Raw genomic sequence first — 20,416 nt, forward strand, 5'->3', positions numbered from 1 at the left:
TTCCTAGGGATTAATCTCTAATGGTTTAAGTTATGCTCACTACTGGCATTTCTGACCACACTCCCCATTACCTACCCAGCCACTCACTCTTGCATTGTGTATAAACTTGCTCCTGCTGATGTGATCTGTTATGTTGTACTTCCTTTTCTGCACTACAAAAACATGATCTCTCACATCAGAGCTGATTACTTTCATCATCTGTCTGTTGGATCTCCAGGAGCTATAAATGAGGGTGCTTTCACATCATTAAAGTAACCATTACCTTTTTCTTCCATTGCATATCTGCCCTCACTGAAACCTGTACCTTGTTTTACATTTAAAATCTATGTGAATTTGATGGGACAATAGATCTTAATTAATGCTTCCTTGTTTGGAAACAACGCACCTCCCCTCCCATCCAGCTTAAAAAAAAACACTCCAGAGAAGACAAGATGCCTAATGCCCTCCAAGGTACAGTCCAAATTAAATTAAAGTTAACCCGAGATGCATCACACTGTGCACGAAAGAGTTTTCAAAGCATCAATTCAAATACTGTCATTTTTCCTACAGAAACCAAACTACAGGAGTATCTCACTCCCATCCCCCAGTCTAGGTTGAAATGATCACTCCCAGTCTCATCAGACAGCATCCTGGAAAGCATTGGTCCTAGGATCACAACTGATTGATTATTCATTTACCAGTACTAGCCTTGTTTCATTCTGTGAAAGCACTCTTCCACTGACCCGGTAGTGGCAAGCAATTACCTTTTAATCCCCACTCACAAGGCACAAATTCTCTCTGCCCTTTTGAACAAGCCACTTGAAGGTTCCTAATGTGTAGCTTAATCCTCCCTATCCCTGACAAACACAGGCACAGGCATGCAATACACAATTATAAGGTTGGGATAATTCTAAAACCCTTACCCCCGAAGAGTTTCAGAGTAGCTAAAGTTCTGCTGTCCCTCAATCTGGGAAAAGCTGGGAGAGAAGAGGGTGTATGGGTTTTCCTTCTCAGTCACAAAAGCTTGAGCTTGTTCCTACCTTTAGCCACACATATTTGTTCATGGTTTTTTATGTTATTGAATTTAAATTTCATTTTGAGTTCAGTCTCAATTTACTGCCATAAAATGAGGGCAAACTAATTCTTCAAGGCACCTGTCTTCTCCAGGTAAGGAGGAAGAACTAGAAAAGATCTAGTCAATTTCCTCACTTCTATTTCCTAGGATTCTGTTACCTGCAAATCCAGGACAAAACAGCATCCTTTAAAAGCTATTCTACTTCCTGCTCAGTAAGGGAAGAAAGACAATACCTTCATTCTTGGGCTGCAGTACCACCAAATAACATTCTGACAAACCTGGCGTGACAAACTCCATGTTTGCATTTCTTGAGTTGAACTGGGGTCACCAACAATCAAATGTGAAATCCCTGAATCGATCCATAACCTCCCAGCTCTTTTGGATAGATGGCTTAAGAGCCCAAGGATCACATCACACAAGAGGAGTTAACTAACAAACATATCTGGCAAAGCCCAAATTATAAGAGATGTCTGTTTCTTTTGGAAACAAGTCCTCTACTAAAGGAGTACTGATTGCTTTCTTAGCGTGTTCTTACAACCCTCTTTCAGCATGTACATCTCCACAACTGTGTAGCTACTCCCTATTAATTAGCCCTTTGTTTTTAGTAAGACGAAAATGTTGACACTGACATTTGACTTTTACCTACCCCCACTTCCGTGGAGATCCAACCTGCATCTCCCTCTAACATCACTGCCATATATGACAGCATCACAGTGAAATGTTTCCTGTTCTTTTTCAAGAAAAGTGCAATTACTCCCATAATAACTCCCTAGCCTGACACTTAGTTTAAAGTAAATACTGAAGTAGCTATATTTAGAAAACTGTTGCTATAAAACCTCTCAAGTGCATAAATAAATTGCTCTTCAGATTTCTCACACACTTAAAGATCAGAACAATAAACCCAAATAACTTTCAGTACTGCGTCTGCATATGAACAGATTACAATGTTTGTATCAAACTAAGTCTGTTAATTCCAAAACCTCAAGTAAAGAAAGCAATAGCTTGAATTGGCCCATATGAATATGCAGTTCTATACTTGATGCTGTTAGGTGTTTTTACAAGTCATCCTATATTCAGAGATGCTTTTAAAAGACATTTCATTGTATGAAATAAACACACACTTACATGTAAGTTTCCAGAGTTATACATATGGGTGAAAATTTCCAACCTTCCCATTAACGTTACTCACCTTGCATATACAATCACAGTAACTGTGGATGTAAGTTGACAATGTACTTGAGTGCGTGGCTTGTAAACACAACTGCACACTCAGACAATTTGGAAGACACCAATCTAAATTTTCCATGCACAAATATATTAACAGACTTTATCATTACATATATGTCTCTAGAGAATATATTTTAATTTCACTGTAAGTAAGCCAGGAGTATAAACGCTTACTTTTTAATAGGTTGGTATACAAGATACACCTGCAAAATGTGTGTCTACACAGCAGTTGCTTGTGTACAGCTACTATGAGCATGTATTTACACTAGCTCCAAAACCAGTATTTTCCTCCCTACTCAAACCAATTTCATTGACGTAGAAACATAAAGGAGAATCTCAGCTTTTTAAAATATAAACTTCTTACACTTTTCCTTTCAAAGTGCCTTGAAAGAGCTACCAACAGGGAACAAAAGGTTGAAGTTCAAAGCTATATCCCCTTGTGATTGAAAAAAGATGTTTATAAGAAATAAACCTGATGAAGAGATGAGAGAAGGATTTGGACAAAAATTATCTGGTTGGCAGCTCTCTATATGGGAAAGCTGATACACAACTTCAGTTTGTGTAGATCATAAGGAATACTTTTATCGATTACTGTATAGATGGCATTTGACTCCAGTCAAATATTTTTGCTGCTTGGACAGTGCTCTGCTGGAGGGACTGCAGGGAAAGGGGAACATGCCCGTACATGTGGTGGTTGTGTCCAGGAATTAGTCAGCTCAGGGAGGAAATTATGAAAGATCTTAATCTTATGACAAAAATGCTGGCTTCCAAAAGATCCTTCCAAGTTGTCATGACTTGCCCATCACTACATTGTAAGTGACTCAAGTCTGTTAATTTGCCTGTTTATACATTCTATCAGTCATATACATGTACAGCAAGTGTTTCTCAAGTTAGGACTTAAATTTCTGGGGTCACCAAACCCTATTTATTTAGGAAATAGATGCACCACAAACAGCAGAAACGCTGCACCTGCTTCACCAAAGTGCCTCCAATCTCTCTTGAAGGATTAAGTAAGTAATTCAGAGATAGGGTGGCTAACTAACCACAAAACACAAAAACCCTTGCACCATCCTCGGCTGTGCCCCTTCCTTGAGCTCTAACCCCTGCCCAACCCTTCTCACTCCATCACCCTTCCTCTGTCCCTCGCTCTTCCCCACCCTCACTTTCAGTGGGCTACAGCAGAGGGTTGTGGTCTGGGTGGGGGTGTGGGCTCTGGATTGTGGGAAGGGGCTCTGGGCTGAGCCTGGGCCAGGGGTTTCAGGTGAAGGAGGGGATGCAAGGTGCTGGATTTGGGAGGGGGCTCAGGACTGGGGCAAGAGGTTTGGGTGCTTGGGCAGGGTGTTGAGATGTAGGAGGGGGTTGAGGTGTGGGCTCCAGGATGGGGTTCAGAGGATAGTGAGGGCAGTGGGGTCCAGCTAAACAGCACTTAACTCCAACAACTCCTAGTCATCTGAGCAGTGGGGCTAAGGCAGGCTCCCTGTGTGCCCTGGCCTACACCACTTCAAGAATGGTCAGCACTTTCCTGCTGGGAAAGGGGCAAGTGGCTCTGCATGCTTCTTGCACCCGCAGGCATTATCCCTGCAGTTCTGGGCCAATGGGAGCTGTGGTATTGGTGGTCGGTGTGGGGGCAGCACACAGAGCTCACTGCCCCCCTTCAAGGATGTTAGGGACATGCCAGCCATTTCCAGGAGCGGTGCAGGGACAGGGTAGGCAGGGAGCCTGTCTTAGCCTCATTGGACTTTTAACAGCCTAAAATCTCCCGGTTTGGCTTCAGCCGCCACCAGGAGATAAAGCCAGACCCTGGGAGACTCCTGGTGAAACTGGGAGTTTGGGCAAACCTATTCTGACACTATACCCAATTGTTCTGCTGCCTCTCTGCTAAACATGCCAATTACTGTCAAATATGATTATTATTTCTGTCGTGTGGCTTGATATGGAAACACCTCACTTTGGCTAAACAGCCTAGGTCAAGGAGGCTCATTTATGGACTAAGACAAGGGAGATTAGACAGAACTGACTTATTTCTGAAAGGTTCCCATCATAACTGCAGTACGTAAACCACCATATGTAAAATGTCACCACAGCAGAATCCTCTCCCTCCTTTGTGGAGAACGCCAAGTTGACTTACCTATGCCACTCTTGGGTCATGGCTACACCACAGTTAAAAACTCACAGCTGACTCAGACTTGCACATCTGAGGTGAAGGGGCTGTTTAATTGCAAGGCAGCTATTTCGGAGGTAGCACAGGCTGTTAAGACCCTGTGAGGTAGGAAGCTCCCAAGGTCAGGCTCCAGCTGGAGTCAAACATTCTATGTTGCATTAAAGAGCCCTGCAAATCTGAGACAGTTGGCACAGGCCAGCCACAGGTGGCTAACTGCAGTGTAGACATACCTTCAGATGCAACTAAGCTGTGCACTTTAGAAAAACTTTGGCTAGAGGGCAATGAATTTCCCTGGAATGCATTTGAGCTGGTGACCTACCAGTGTAGAACAAAAGCTCCATGTCCTGTTAACATACCCTTTATTCATCCAGTCCCCACGAAAGATATTTGGTTAACTGCAAAGGAAAAGAAAAGGAAAATTGTGCCTATTTTTTCCCCATTTCTGGTATATAGAGAAGGCCTAAGAGTTACACACACACTCACACATTAGGTTCAAAAAATATACAGAAAAGAACCAAAGAATGTCAAGTCCTATCTTCTCTAGTTTTGTTAGAATACTCTTTGAAGGATTAGAAAATTGGAACGGGAACTTTCTTGGCCTTCTATTACCTACGTGATAGGCATTGAAACTATCACAAAAAAGAGCATTGCTCCCAGGTATGAAAATTAAATAGCTATTAAAATATCCAAAGAGTTGTAAACTATTACTAAAAGTTCTTTCCCATCTCAGTTGCTCAGCTTTCAGTCTCCTGTGAGGCAAAAACATCAGATCTCCAAGTCTCCAATGAATCCTCCAACAAATATAGGGAAGTCAAAACCTGATATTTCTGATGTCAAAAGCAAGCTGAAAAATAAACTGTCAGCTATCACGCCCCTGTTATCTACCATAAAAAGGGAACAAACATTCTTTTCTCCTTTACAGTCTACTGTAATCATTAGTCACTTCTAGCTTTCCTCCCAACTGAACTCACTCAGCTCAAAGAGTATATTGTTCTATATATTTAATCAATCATAAAAGCTAGGCATGAATAAAAATCAATGGATGAATCTAATCCATTTTTATTCAAACTTTTCTGAGTCATGAATAACCAGCTACTAGTAAGCAGGAATTTTACTTACACAGTACTGGTTTTGGTTGTTTGGTTTCTCAAAATGCTCCATAAAATTGTTATTATGGCAGGAGATGCAACTCCTCCAAAGCAAGCAGATCTTTTTTTCTCATTTTACTTTTCTTTATGCAGCTCCCTCAGACTGAAGCCATAATTATCAATGCTGTGTTTACAAAAATTCAGGAATATATATTTTAATTACCCCAATTATTTTACATGACTCTATGAATAGCAAGAGGCCATAATGTTCTGTAGTTTGGGAAGCACAGAAGGAACACCAGAACCTGCTGAAAAGTGCCAACCATGACCTCCTGCTTGAGGTGCTGCCATATTCGCTTAGAGCAAGAAGCAGGGGCCACACAAGACCTGCAACCATCTGAAATGAGAGGTGTGGCCCAGTGAAAATAGAAGGACTCAAGGAAACACCGAAGTGTTATTTATATTACCTAACAAAGTCAACATTTCTTATTACAGACAAAATACCCCAAGGGCCAAATTATCAACAGTGCAAAACCCTAACACACACAGAAGGGGAAAATTAAGGAAAAACACCATAAGATTTAATTTGCAAAGGTTGAGAAGCATTTTCCCTTCCCTGAGCAAGATTACAGGCTCCACAGAAATCAAACGGTATGGCAACTTAACCACATGGATCCCTAAATAGATCTACAGTTTCACTGAAACCAGATCCGTCTGAGTGTGGGCCTAGCTTATCCATGCTGTTCCCCACAGAAAACCCTCTCTCCACCTGCAGCACAGAATCTGTGCTGCCATTGGTCCCACTGAGGGTCAGTAGCTACAAATGGTAATTGAGCATTGAGTTAATTGAGCACTGAGTTTTAAGTTACATACAAAGACCCATACAAAAATCCCGCTCAACAGGAGATCTCACAGAACATCTGCTCTCCATCTCTGCCCTTCTAGCATACTCTTACAAAAATATGTGACGCTCCAGCTATGGAGATTTTGCATGGAAGGGCGTCAGAGGGCTTATGAATGTGGACAAATGCACAAGTGCAGACCCTACTGCCTTCTTGTCCACTATTTGTATTACATTGGAGCCTACCAACCTTATTGGAAAACTCAAGACCTTTTACTGCAGAACATACATATACATATATTTATCTTTAATCACTAGTCCTTTTCCATGTGACAAAGAAGGAATACTTGTCTGAATTTTACATGTTAATAACAGGATATTTTGCAACACTGGCATTTTGCAAGGTGAAGTCATAAGACATTTGCATTAAGATTTACAGTGTCATGAAACAATCGTAAAAAAAAGAAAGAAAAACCACAGGAATTACTTTGCTCTAATACTGAACAAGTAACTTCATTAGAATAAGGAAAATAGTTTTATTTATCCATGTAGCCTCTCTTTCTCTGTTTCCTTTACTATAATGCTTTGGCTTCTGGTTGACCTGCTCTCCTTCGCCCAGTTTCCTCCTACAGATTTAAAGAATCAATACATACGTCTTCACGTTATAAAATTAATTGCAAGCACTGATAATCTTTCCAATTACTTGAATACACAATTCAAATTTATACATCCATATTAACCCATTTTAGTGTTTTCTAACACAAAAACAGGTACAAGACAGACAAGTGGCATGAGGTTATCCAGAACTAAACCAAAACCTGTTGGTGAGGGATGAAGTTTTGAGTTTACACAGAGTTCTTCGAATATAAATTGAAGCATTTTGGAAGGTGATTCTGGAATATTTAATAAACAAGAACTTTTAAAACATCTGTCACACCTGTCTTGCAGCCACCCTCAGTGTTTGAGTGTGAAGAAACTAAAATACACTGTTGATTCCCCACATACCTAATTTGTGATAACTGTAAAAATCCCAAGATCCTGATAACTTTATTATCTTGTAAAGGAGAAAAGCTTCAATGTATTCTGTCTGTCATATTGCAATACACTGATAACTATCTGGGACTGGTTTGTGTGTCCTAGAGCAGATGGAAAGCCAGTCTTATCCATCCAAAGATTTCACACACTGCCTGTTGTTGATGTTAAGAGTCCCTTGTGAAAGTAAAGTACCTTGTTTTCTGTTGATGATTTTTCTGGGAAATGTAGCTATAGCTGTGTTAAGAGTAACTTAACAATTGTAAGTCTTCAGCAGATTGAGGAAAAATTCTATTGCACAGAAACTTAGGACAACAATTGATAACTAGGCAGGTGTGGGATTTGTTGCACAACAGATAAGACTACAGAAGAGGAGGAGCAACAGACACAGCAGTACTGCAGTTAGCCAGCTGCAGCTGGCCCATGTCAAATGACTTGGGCTCCTGGGGCTTGGGCTCCAGACTGCTGCTGAAGTACAGTGTAGACATTCAGACAAGAGTTGCAACCCAAGCTCTGTGACCCTCCACCTCACAGCGTCCTAGAACTTGGGCTTCCGCCCAAGCCAGAATGTCTATACCACAATGAAAGAGCCTCTTAACCCAACCCTTTAGCCCAAATCAGCTGCCACGCCTTAGATTTTAAATGCAATTAAGACATACATTGAGCTGCCAGTCAGAGGGGAATGTGAGAGTCTCAGGGTATGTCTTCACTACCTGGAAAATCGACTCGGTCAGGGTCAACCTTCCAGGCTTCGATTTCATGTGCCTAATAGTCACATGGGAAATCAAATTGTCAGGGTTGACAGTTGACCCCTGTACTTTTTGATATCCTGAGGAGTGAAGTAGGTTGATCGGAGGGTTTCTCCTGTCAACCTCCCTCTGGGAGGACGGCCAGGTAAGTCAACTGTAGATAAGTTGATTCCAGCTACGCAATTGTGATAGCTGGAATTGTGCATCTACAATCAATTGTAAGGTCTGGTGTACAGCTGGCCTGTGCGAGAGAGGAGTAGAAGAGGAGCCAAGTTGCCATAGGGTAGGAGCAGGGCTGGACCTGCCATATGCAAAACATGTAGCTGGGCAGGGCACCATGAAATTTGGGGTACCACATTGTCCCAAATTTTATGGTGCCTTATACAGATGGGTGTTGAATATGGCTCCAGTGGCCCCCAGACCCTGGCCAGCCCCCCCACCATCCACAGGCCCTGTACCTGCTCCTGCTGCCAACCCCATCCCCTAGCCTGGCCCCTGCTCACAAGCAGTGCAAACATGGGCTGGAGGACTCAGGAGGAGTAGAGGGAAGCCACAGAACTGGCCAGAAGTGGCAGTTTCCCTTTCAAACTTCTGCTTTTCACCAGCCAGCTGTGCAGCTTCTCTCTGCTCCTCTCGCCCATGGTCACACTGCTCAGCTCTGCCCACACTTTCCGCCTGCTTCCCTGAGGCTATAGGTAAGCCTCCCATCCTGCCCTGCTCCTGCCTAGCATTGCCGTCTCTCCCCACCAAATGTCATTTGTGGAAGTGATGTCCGGTCTGCCCAGTCCATAAGGGTTGACTAAAAAGTCCACTCATGGCCTCCACAGCTTCTACCAGAGTAGTAACCCCCCCTCACAGGCAGGCGTTTGCCCGTGCTGGGCTGCATAGGACACCAGCATGGTAGGGACATCCCTGAGGAGGTGGAGCAGAGCAGATCAAAAAACTGAACTGCTAGTCTGAGGGAAATGCAGAGAGAGGAGAGGCGCTGAGACGAGGAACCTAGTTGATGTCAGCCACACAACGTCGAGGAGAAAGAGCCATGTTCAGGGAAGAGTTTATAGTTGAGCACACATGAGGATAAACCTCAGTTTGAATGTTATGGTTTTTTTCTGCTGTTGTTGGGTACAGAGGTCTGTGGTAACTAGCAAAGAGAGTAAACCTGTGTAGGCTTTTCAGCTACAGTCAAGTAGTTCAAATTCAATTCTTGTTGCCAAAAAGGCAAGCAACAGTTTTATTTACCAGCACAGCCAGAGGTGACTGTGTTACAACTCCTACAGTCTTACAAACTTAGTTGCTTTAATCTTGGATTAAGTTTTGACTCTCTGGGTAGGGTTATAGACTTTTATTTACAGAGATGGTTGCATAGTGTGATTGGAAACTATCCCAGAAATGTACCACAGACAGCTGAAATTACTACTGTGCTAAAAGATCTGCAACTCAGCAAAAGTATGCATATATCATATTTGAACTGCCTTTGCCAACATAGTAGACTCAGTGTCTTGGACAGCTAGAGGTAACACATAGGCTAGTAAAACAGCTGAAGGTGTTGAAGAACAGAGAGCGCTCTTTTTAAGAGCTCTTCTGATTGTGTCTAAATAAGACACAATCATTCTGGATATAGAGTTGGGATTATACTTTCAAATGTCCATTACTTTGCATTTATCAACACGGAATTTCATCTGCCATGTTCCTCATTGTACTCTCTCGTCCACAGCCTTGCGCTTGCTATTCTGATTCTCAAAAAGATATGGATAATCTTTAAAAGTTTAAAACGTTATTTTGAAAAATATTTTCAACTGTTATTATTTAAGTCCCAAAACACAACAGCAACTTCAGTTCGCTCAGACAACAATGATCTATTTCAGACACAGATGCCAAGCACACTGATTTATTAATCAAGCCAAAGTTCAAGTACTGTCATCTGACAGTCACCCATTTGGAACATACTACAGAAACTGAGTTTTAGACTGATGTAAATCAAGTTGTAGCATTCATAACAGAATGAAGACAGGAAAATTTATGCCCACGTTGTCATTCATTCTGCACTTAATCTCCAGTCTGACAGAAGACTCTTTTCAAGGACAGAGTCACTTGTTGTGTGATTTGGGTTGGGTTTTTTTGGGGGGGTGCTTTTGGGTTTTTTTTGTTTGTTTTTGTGGGGGTTTTTTTGTTTGTTTGGTTTTTGGGTTTGCTTTCGACAAAAACTTGAAGGTTCCATTCTGGAACTCTCAGCAGCTAAAAATAATCCTGCTTTTATGTCCAAAAATTTATCCTTAGCGATGACAAATTTGATACTGTAAACATTTCTGGATGTATACAGGCAAATCAGCAGAACAATCTTTTATTATATATAATATTTTATATATAATTACTATATATAAATTAAATGCATTAAGTAATATGTAATTGGTTTGATATATTTGAAGCTGTCATTGACCATGCACTCGCTGGATTCCCCAAACTACAGCAAGCACCATTCACGTAGCTCTAGTAGTTCAGTTCCACTCAATTCATTATGGAAAAGTATTAATTAAAAATCTATTAGCCAATCTTACACACATAAGTGAAAATGAGAATCCTTCATCAGAAGTTGCCTATAAAAATGCTGCTGAATCCACAGCAAATGTCAGTGCACAGAAACATTTAACAGTGCATTCAACTAGCAAACAACCTGCCCTTAAAAATATTTTGCTTTTGATGGGAACAATGTTCTCATTGTCTTGTAGCTCTGCAATGGGTAACACAATGTTGACTAAAACAAGCCCACAATAATACATCTCACACAGCACAGTCCAGGACTTGGTTCAGATGAGAGTCAATGACCCTAGGGTGGATGCTTTCCAGCTCTCGAGTTCTTTCCTGCTAAATTGATGGCGGAATCAGACACAAACATACTCACGGACACGAACAAATTGAACACTCGTAACAGGTGGTGGACTAAACTAGTGCTCTTCTTGACAAAAATATCAATATACCAAATATTCACATGCATAGCAAGGGTGGACTCTGAAACTACAATTTGTAATTTTGCTATGAACATGCTGTTCTTAGGGCCACATTACTTACATTGCATCATCTATGCATTACAGCTAAAACTGCAGTCCTTGCACTCTTCTGATTGCAGAGACCGCATTACAAGTGGACCTATATCCCTGTCTTTACCAGTGCACCCACAATTACTGTCTGGCAATAGACAGTGCACTCCTTGAAACTTCCTAAGCCACAATGTCTCTTAGAGCTCCCACAGAGTCAACATAACTGTGCCCCACAAATAAGGTCCTGAGAAGTTGAGTCATAGAGGATTTAGCACTGTAATTGGGAGGTAAAATTGTTGTCCATTCAACAATAAAACAACCTTGCATTTAAAAATTATTTTCTTTAATAAGCTTCCACTTCTTCCAAAAAGTTTCTGTAGGCTTAAATTATTTGTAAAATCCTACTTTACCAACTTTAAGGATTTGTGAAAATAGGTAACAGTACCCGTTACTTGTAGGGAAGTCTGATGTCATCAGGTCTGGTAACATTATAAAATGAACAAATAAAGCTCTAGTGATACGCTCATAGTATCAGAGCCTCAAAGTGGAATTACAGCCCTGATCACGGCAGACCTTCAGGATCTGCAAAGTCAATGACCAAAAGATCTGAATATAAACCTAGACAGAATTTCATGCCAGAATGCTGTTAGTGGCAAATATTATTGCAATAGCGAATTCTAAGTCTTCAACAAAATATCACTTGTATTGGTGAACATGAACTTGCCTTCTGTCTCTCACCTAAAGTAATAGGTCTTGTCGAGGGAGAATGATATTTGGCTCATACTTGTGGAGGGTGTTTTATATGTAAATCCTTGTACAGAAACAGTGCATCCAAGGACATTTATGGTAAAACTGACCTTTCTAAGGTTACTGAAGGTCACTAGCGTGTTGGCTGATGCATATAATTGAATAATCATAGCACTCACACACTTAACACTCACATAGCTCATTATTACATCTTCAAAGCACTGTGCAGATGTTACCTAATCTCTTGGTCACTTGCTTACATTTGAAAATAGGATTATGTAATGCAGCCTCTTTGCCATGCAACAAGTTTACCATTGTTTTCTTTTTTCACACAGCTAACAACACAGAAACATTTTTCACTAAGTGCATTAAGCAAGGACCAAGAGTCCTCCATTATTCATACATATTACATCACACCCTGAACAGGAACACTGGTAAGCATGCTGCTGGAACTATGATGCATTTACTTAGCTGCAGCTCAGTTCTGTAGGGCTCAAACTTTACTGGGCATTGTACATTCCCCTCTATACTAGGCAGATTTTTTTAAAGATGGTTTGTAATATTTTGACTGAATTTTAGTTTTTACACTTTTTTTACACAATGATTTTTACCAATACATGAGAAGGGTTTCTGGCATTTTGGAATGTAAAATTTTAGTAATAAATGACCACCCCAGAACAGCTATCAAACAGGAAGGACACCTTGCAGTTTATAATTTTAGGACCCAATCCTATATATAGATCCATCTCTGCAGAAACATAGTCCCACACTGAGTATCAGTCAACTCCATACAGGTTTCTTTGGGCACAAGAAGCCATCCCATTTGTCCAGTTGCAGGATTGGGGCTTTAACACCAAATCCTACGGTCCATTCTGAGACATAGCCCCTGTTTACATTAATACTGAATACTCTGGTTGGTTTTTCCAGTGGGACTTCTGCTAAAAATTATGACTGCCACTTCAGATATGCACACTTGCCATGAGACCAGGTAAAAATTATTTAGAATTATTTAAACAGTAGAATGGTATGGTACTCCACATCTGTTCCAGCTACCTGAATATGATGCTTATGCATTTGAACAAACTGACTCACCTCAGAACTCTTAGATATTTAAAGAGAATCCATAAGCATTTCAAAGAGCAGTTGAACTAAGGCATCCCCACAGATTAAACTGAGCATACACACAGATATAAAGCAGAACAAAATTTGGCCCCTCATATCCATCTGGGTCTAGCCCTTAAGCACATATTTACTTCCTTGGCAAATGGGCAAAAGATTTTCAAGTATGGAGTGGAAATTTCTCAGCAGGATGTAACTGTGCATGTATCTCCACTGCTTGGCATGATACCATATTATTGTGAGATTTATAGGCTGGAAGACCTGAAAGATTTTAAACAAGTCAAGTACTCCCTATAAGGGTGTGTACTCCAAATAGAAAAGACCAGATTAAAACAATAAAAGATTTTAAAAGCAACTGAAAATAACTGAAGCAAGGCACTGCTAAAGTTTCCACTCCCATCCTTTACTTCCTCTGTCATCCAAGTAAGAACACAACTTATGCACATGCTGACCAGAGACACTTAGGCTGGCCTGCAAATATCCCAGTACTGTATTATAGAGCAAAACAGTAGCTGAGACAAATTGTAAAAGAGAGAAAGCCATGTTAGTCTATATACTTTCAAAACGAAAAAATCAGTCCAGTATCACTTTAAAGACTAACAAAATAATTTAGTTAGACAAATTGGTTATGTATACCTAAAAGCAAAAGTTGGATGAAACATTTTTAATTAGTTTTGGTTACAAATCTGAATAAATTTCGGAGAGGCTAATATCTTGTACACCAAACGTCAGCCTGGAATGACTTGTTACCACTGAGTTACAAATGCCTGGGAAAAGTCTTTATAATGGAAATATTGACAGAGTTCTACCCAGTAAAAGTATTCCTCCCAGAGTGACCTTTACAACTCAGTAATACACTCTTTATTAAAAACATTGATTCTCAGTGACAGAAGCTTAGCTGTACTGCAACACTGATAAAATCCAGTGTGTTGCAACCAACCTAACCAGCGCTCTGTGGGCCAGGACACTGCTATTAGTGCTTCAAGTTCAGGCCTGGCTTTAGGACAAGGCGAGCAAGGTGATTGCCTTGGTCCCCACACTCCAATTGACTATAGCATCCACCATCCACTGCTGTCAGGGTGCCCCCTTAGGCCCTGTCCACTAGCTGGGCCAGCTCTGTCTAAGTTGGTTTCTGCAGAAGTTGCTGCCAAAGTCTCATTGTCACTCTCAGCTGAGTCAGTAGCATTTTACACAAGAGTTCCTCTCAATCACTCAAAAGGAAGTGTTGCTTCCAAAACAGCCAGTTCAATGAGGCATGATGGGATCAGACAGCGTAGTGGTGGAAGAGACGGTTAACACTGCTTCCAACAATGACTGGGGGACCCCTTCAGCTCTTAGGAGCTGCATTATTTTTTTCTGTGATTTTAAATAACTAGAGGAAGATTGTGAACAGAAAATCTTTTAATAGCTGGAAGGCTTAAAGGAGAGCAAACAAGAGGATTTATCTATGGCAATCTATATTCAACTCTTTATTCTACCTGAATCCTCTTTTGTGGACTGATGGGGCTGACTTCATTTTAACAGGACTTCATTTTACTATGTGAACCCAAATTCAATCCAACATATGGAAATGGTACCCACTGCCATACTCCAGCATAAATATTTTCACTTATCAATTATATCCAAGTTGTGATTATTATATAGAGCACACAATGACAAATTCTGCAATCAGTAACACCACCTGTGAAATCCAGCGGCATTTGGATTGTCACATACTTTCCCAATATAGTTCAGTAATAAATGTCAGAAATAGTGATTCAAGTTTTTTCTATTCAATTGTAGGTACCACAAAATGGACAAAAGAGAACACTGAAACACCAACAACGCTTTGCACTCATATAATACTTTTCATACAGGGATCTCAAAACATTTATCAACATTTGTAAATAAAACAGCCATATGAGGTATGCATAGTAAAGATAACATATACAGACATCACTTCTCCCGCAGCCACTCTGCAATGGAACACAGCATATTTAATATAAACAGCAATACTACAGAGAAGTTTAAGACCCTGTGCTTCCTTCCAATAAAGGTAGAGAAAGAGTAGGCAGACCCACAACTTTAGGGAGATGAGTTAAATTTGGTCTGAAATACTGATTTTTATAAAAATGAGTTTCTCAGCAGAAACTTAGCATGCTTTTTCTCATAGAAACAGGTATTTTGAAACAAATTAACATCTCTCCATAGCGCCTGTCTACTCAACATTACAGGACTGAAAGCCAGTGAAACTGTAAGCCAGTGGTTTTCATATAAGAGCTAAGCAGCATCAATTGTGAAGTGTATTGTATATTTAAAATTCTTGCATTCTTGTAGCTTTGTAATAGAATTGTATTTGTCCATTTTTAAGCACAGCCTCTCTCTGTAAGTACCAAAAAGCCATCCTTACCTTCTTCATTTAAAATCCATGGCAAAAATGTATAGTCTGACTCATAACCACAAGTGCTGTCTTCAAAGGCACAAGACCCAGCAGAGAGCTTGACAGCTCCAGCAAACAGCAAAACTGTAGGGACAAAGAAAGCTCTGTTCACATGGATAGCACTGCATTGCATTCAGAATGAAAATAATTGGGAGGGAAACCACATACTCCTCTGCAACTTGAGCAAGCAGGCTCTGGGTTATTTACTCCTGAAAGCACCAGGAATACAGGCAGCTGATGAAACCTGTTGCATGCAACACTCCTCTTTTGCCTTGCTATCATATAGGTTACAGTGGAGCACCGACAAAAAGATGCTACCTTACTCACATCTTCCAACATTAGGCTGTGCACACAGGACCTTTATAGGCACTTTGGGGCTTTCACAAGCAAATAGCCCACAAAAGCACCAAAGGCATTAACAGCAATAGGGACTACATTTATTTATGCCTCCACCCAACTTCTCCCCATATCTGGATCTCCTTACCTTGCACGGTGAGAAGATACAGCACGAGCATAGTGGCTCTTCCAGTGAGGAAAATAATACAGCTCTCTGGTACTGAACTCATGGGGGGAGAAAGTGAGGGTAGAGCAAACATGAACCCTCCAGGGAGGATAGCAAATAAACCTTCCAAAGCAGCAGACAACTTCCTTCAGTGTATGTTTGTTTGCATCAAGCCTCCCTATGTCTTCAGGACAGGACACCAGAGTGGAAGCAGCAGCAGCCGCAAAGATAAACCGAGTTTGGGTAGGCTGAGAAAAACCAGCCAGCTACACAGCTGGTCCTCTGCTCAAACCAGCAAAGGGAGGGGCGACTCCAGGGCTCTGTGTTCCTCGGCACTGCTGCTTCTAACAGAGTTCATCTCCACAGCCACTCGTGCTGGAACAAAAAGGGAGAGTGAAGGAAAGACTGAGTGTAATTTATACAGTTTAGGAACTGTGTAAACAGAAAAGCAGATGGAGCCGTTGGTTCTTCATGGGTCGTTTTACACATATAGATAAGCTGCACACTGCACACAAACCAACTTCCCACAGCTGCATTTTGTCCTTCTCTGGCATTATTCTGGTATCCCTATATCTAGTTACAACAGGTCCTGTCCTGTATGCTTTTTCTCCTCGACAGTAACAGTACTTGGAGACAGAATTTCCTTAAATTAGATTGCTTAAAACTCTGCAAATTTATAGCAGAAAGGAAAGTTGTTTTTTTTTCCTATGCAGCACCACTGAATGTTTCCATCTGTCTGCAGTGCTTACGTCACATGTGCCAAGGAGTTCGATGCAAAGTGATACCATGTTTAGTTGTTTATAAGACTTTTATGGTGTCACTTTCAAATTTTTATTTTTAAATTATGTTTTCTATATAGAAATAATAAAAGTCGTGCAGCTGAATAGATAAGAAGCAAACATTGTATCAGAAAGATAGGAGCCATCATACATAATACCTAATTGTGATGAATGTTTGTTTGAATGTATGTCAGATACAGGAGCATTCTGGGAACTGTAGCTCAGTAACCAAGACAGTATAATATGACTTAAAATCCCTTTATTACTTGTACTAATTGTTTATGTTTGTCAAATTATTCAAGTCACCTAATTAAGCAAGTAATTAAATGCATCACTGAAGTTAAAATTCCCTTACACAATTTTTGTTGCATCAACAGTTGTTCTGAACCAGTTTTTCTATTAAAAGATTTGGAAAATCATCAATTATGAACTGTCATTTGAAAGGCCTTCACAGCTTGTTGTTAGGAAATTTAACTTCAGTGATGCAAATTACCGTTTCTAAAATTCCAAGGATTTTAAAAACAATCTCATGATTGTTAGCATCTGATTTATGATTGTTGAACATTTGGGCCTGGCAATACCAAGTCTATTATAGCAGATGTAAAGATAGACCCATAGATGCACACACTTCTTTAGTTTCTTAACAGTGATACACAAGTAGACAGGAAAATATATAGAATAATGTTTATGTACTAAATAGATCAAATGCAAAGAGTAAGAGGGCAGTTTCAGAACAAAATGTAAATCACATTTCACCTGCCCCCGGTGTCCTGTTCTTCATTACCACCACATTTTACTTTGATGGACTGGGCACCCAGAGTATGGGATTAATGCAAATGGTGATTAGCTTCAGAGGGGTAGCCAAGTTAGCCTGTATCTTGAAAAACAACACGAAGTCCTGTGGCACCTTATAGGCTAACAGATATTTTGGAGCATAAGTTTACATGGGCAAAGACCCACTTCATCAGATGCATGAGCAGGGGGGTTTCAGAGGAGGTTTTAAAGAGGGAGTCTGTTAGTCTATAAGGTGCCACAGGACTTCTTGTTGTTTTTGGTGATTAGTTTGTTTTCACAGTATGGGGCTGTGCACAGTAATCATAATTCCATGCCTGCTGCTGAGTGTCTTATCAACTACTGCCTTTTTATTTTTCTGTCTTTGGCTTCTTAGAATATTTAAATTTACAAAACTGAAAACAGACACCTGCCTAGAAATATCCCTCTGTGGTTTAATATACCATGTATTTTTAACTTAAAAAAAATGAACAAATAGCAATTTTTCCATCTTTATGCTGGAAAATGGATATGAGGTGTATGATAGACTGATAATGTCTTGTGATATTGCGAACAAATCTTATGGAATTAACAAACTCTGTTGAATGAATTAAACCTTATTATGTTAGGGCTAATGCCTTTAGGGACATTGTATTAAAATGCTATTGTATAGTCACTACTATGACTTGTATGTATCTTCTCTGACAGGGGCTGCTAGTGTACTTCTGTGCATTTGTTCTGCACAAAGCTGTAATGCATCTCCCCAGGAAGAAAGTTGAAGGACTGATCCCATAAAATTCTTGGGTGATCTTAAGCCCTACTTGCAAAAATATACAAACTTAAGGGAGAGGGAGGAATAATTCAGAGATAAAATGGGCAACGCATCACAGTCTCATTGAGAATTAATTTTCTTAATGTAGAGAGCTACCTATATGATCCTTTATTTGCTTAGATCCTCTCACAAATAAGGTAAATTTCAAACTAATCAGAAACAGAATGTGTCTGTCTTGACTTGAGTCCCATGCTCTTAACTCTTTGTAGTTAGCTACCTTTGTATGGCATTTGCCAGTCGTATAGAAAGTCATATTTACATTGGAGTTGAACAAAAAAGATTCTGTATTTTGATGGTAAAGAAACTTCTCTCTTTCAGTAAATTGCATTATTAGTTGCTGACAAATTCAAAACAACTTTTCTGAGTAGTATACACAGAAACTCCAAAGTTAAGTGAAATAATAGTGTTGAAAGGAAAATACCTGCTTTTTTTCCCCACCCCCGTGAAGGTTTCTTTTTGAGTCTTACCCTCTATGAGCCAGGCTTATTTACTATCAGTTAAATCATAAAAAGGGATCCTTGCAGCTTGGTACAACTATTTAAAGTGGAAATGGTATCACAAAATATTTCTTCAGAAGGTATTTTTGGATCATCCAGTGTGTAGGGTGTAGGCTTACATATAGGGTTTGGTAAAAAAATGAAATGGAAACTGTTTCTGAACTTTATTTATATTATTTTACAACAATAACCTCTGAAATGCTATCCATCCTTAAACAATCTGGAATTCTTAGGATATATATCCCAAGACGCTGTGTGTGCCCATCCATGAGACCAAAGGCTCTGCAGTGGTGTTTGGTGGACCACACTTTCTCATTGTCTGCTGAGCTTCTTCAGTGACACAGGCGAAAAATCTGTCCATAGAATCATAGAACACTAGGACCGGAAGGGGCCTCAAGAGGCCATCGAGTCCAGTCCCCTGCCCCGACGGCAGGACCAACCACTATCTACATCATCCCTGATAGACATCTATCTAATCTGTTCTTAAATATCTCCAGTGAGGGAGATTCCACAACCTCCCTTGGCAACTTATTTCAGTACTTGACCACCCTGACAGTTGGGAACTTTTTCCTAATGTCCAACCTAAACTTCCCTTGCTGCAGCTTAAGTCCATCTTCAAGCAGAGACACTTTCCTTGTACTTTCAGTCCCATCCAGAGTTCATATACAATTTTTAAATAAAATATACAAAGAAATGCTTGCTTTTGTATCTTATTTGGCTGCTTTCCCTGTCTATCTGCTGTCTCTCTAGTATAACTGTAATATTATGTGCTGACTACACCAAAGTTGGAAGGGTAGCAAACCCAAGATCAAACCGCAAAATGACTGAGCAAGAGTAGAGTAGTAGGGATAGTTGGCACATAACGAAAAGCCAGCTCATTAAAGCAAATAACAAGCCGTCCTTTGGCACTTTAGAGACTAACAAATTTTTTAGGCCATGAGCTTTTGTGGGTAAAACCCACTTCATGAGAACAGGTTTGGAATGGCAATACAGAATCCAAGTTTATATAGCAGGAAGCAAGAGCAAGGAGGGGAAAGAGGAAGTTAAAGCAAGTTAATCTTATCTGCTTAATCCTGCTGTTGTGTGCACATCCCACCCCTTTGCCTCACAGTAGAGTTTCTGCTGTGAATGTGTGCGCTCAGGATTGCGAGACTAAAAGCAGGAGTTTTCCATATAAACTGCTCTGTGTTAAGGGCTGGCATATTGTAGGAGTTCCACTGTCTCAGCACAGAGGTTTTATACTGCCACCATATAACACTGAAATTAACCCTGTAGGGTAAATTATATGTATCACTCTCAATTGGTTATATGCTTTTACTAAACTGCCAGAAATTCATTTTAACATATGTGCAATATGTCATACAATTTTAGGGCTACATGAACACCGTTCTCTTTCAATGCCTCAGGCATTCTACATTTTTAGAAAAGACATACATGTGACTAGCATCAAAACAGAAATAGCATCGAAATCTAAAATTGTCATAATCATCACTCCTCTTGCAAGAAAAACAGATCACACTGTTTTATTACCCTGCAAGTACTGCTATTCTATGTCACCAGGCT

General features: G+C 40.2%; 1 protein-coding gene across 2 annotated transcripts in view; it reads right to left on the bottom strand.

Moving 5' to 3' along the window:
• The window catches only part of MAMDC2 (MAM domain containing 2), a 103,164-nt gene extending 86,906 nt beyond the window's left edge, over positions 1 to 16,258 (bottom strand). For both annotated transcript variants that reach the window (XM_074994078.1, XM_074994079.1), the window contains exons 1-2: positions 15,957 to 16,258; positions 15,443 to 15,556 (exon numbers count right to left, since the gene is read on the bottom strand). In XM_074994078.1, the coding sequence (XP_074850179.1) occupies positions 15,443 to 15,556; positions 15,957 to 16,068 (226 nt within the window). In that variant the 5' untranslated portion in view covers positions 16,069 to 16,258. The remainder of the gene's footprint in view (positions 1 to 15,442; positions 15,557 to 15,956) is intronic.
• Between the last annotated feature and the right edge of the window lie 4,158 nt (positions 16,259 to 20,416).

Source organism: Carettochelys insculpta, chromosome 5, assembly GCF_033958435.1.
Source record: "Carettochelys insculpta isolate YL-2023 chromosome 5, ASM3395843v1, whole genome shotgun sequence".
Classification (NCBI taxonomy): Eukaryota; Metazoa; Chordata; order Testudines; family Carettochelyidae; genus Carettochelys; species Carettochelys insculpta.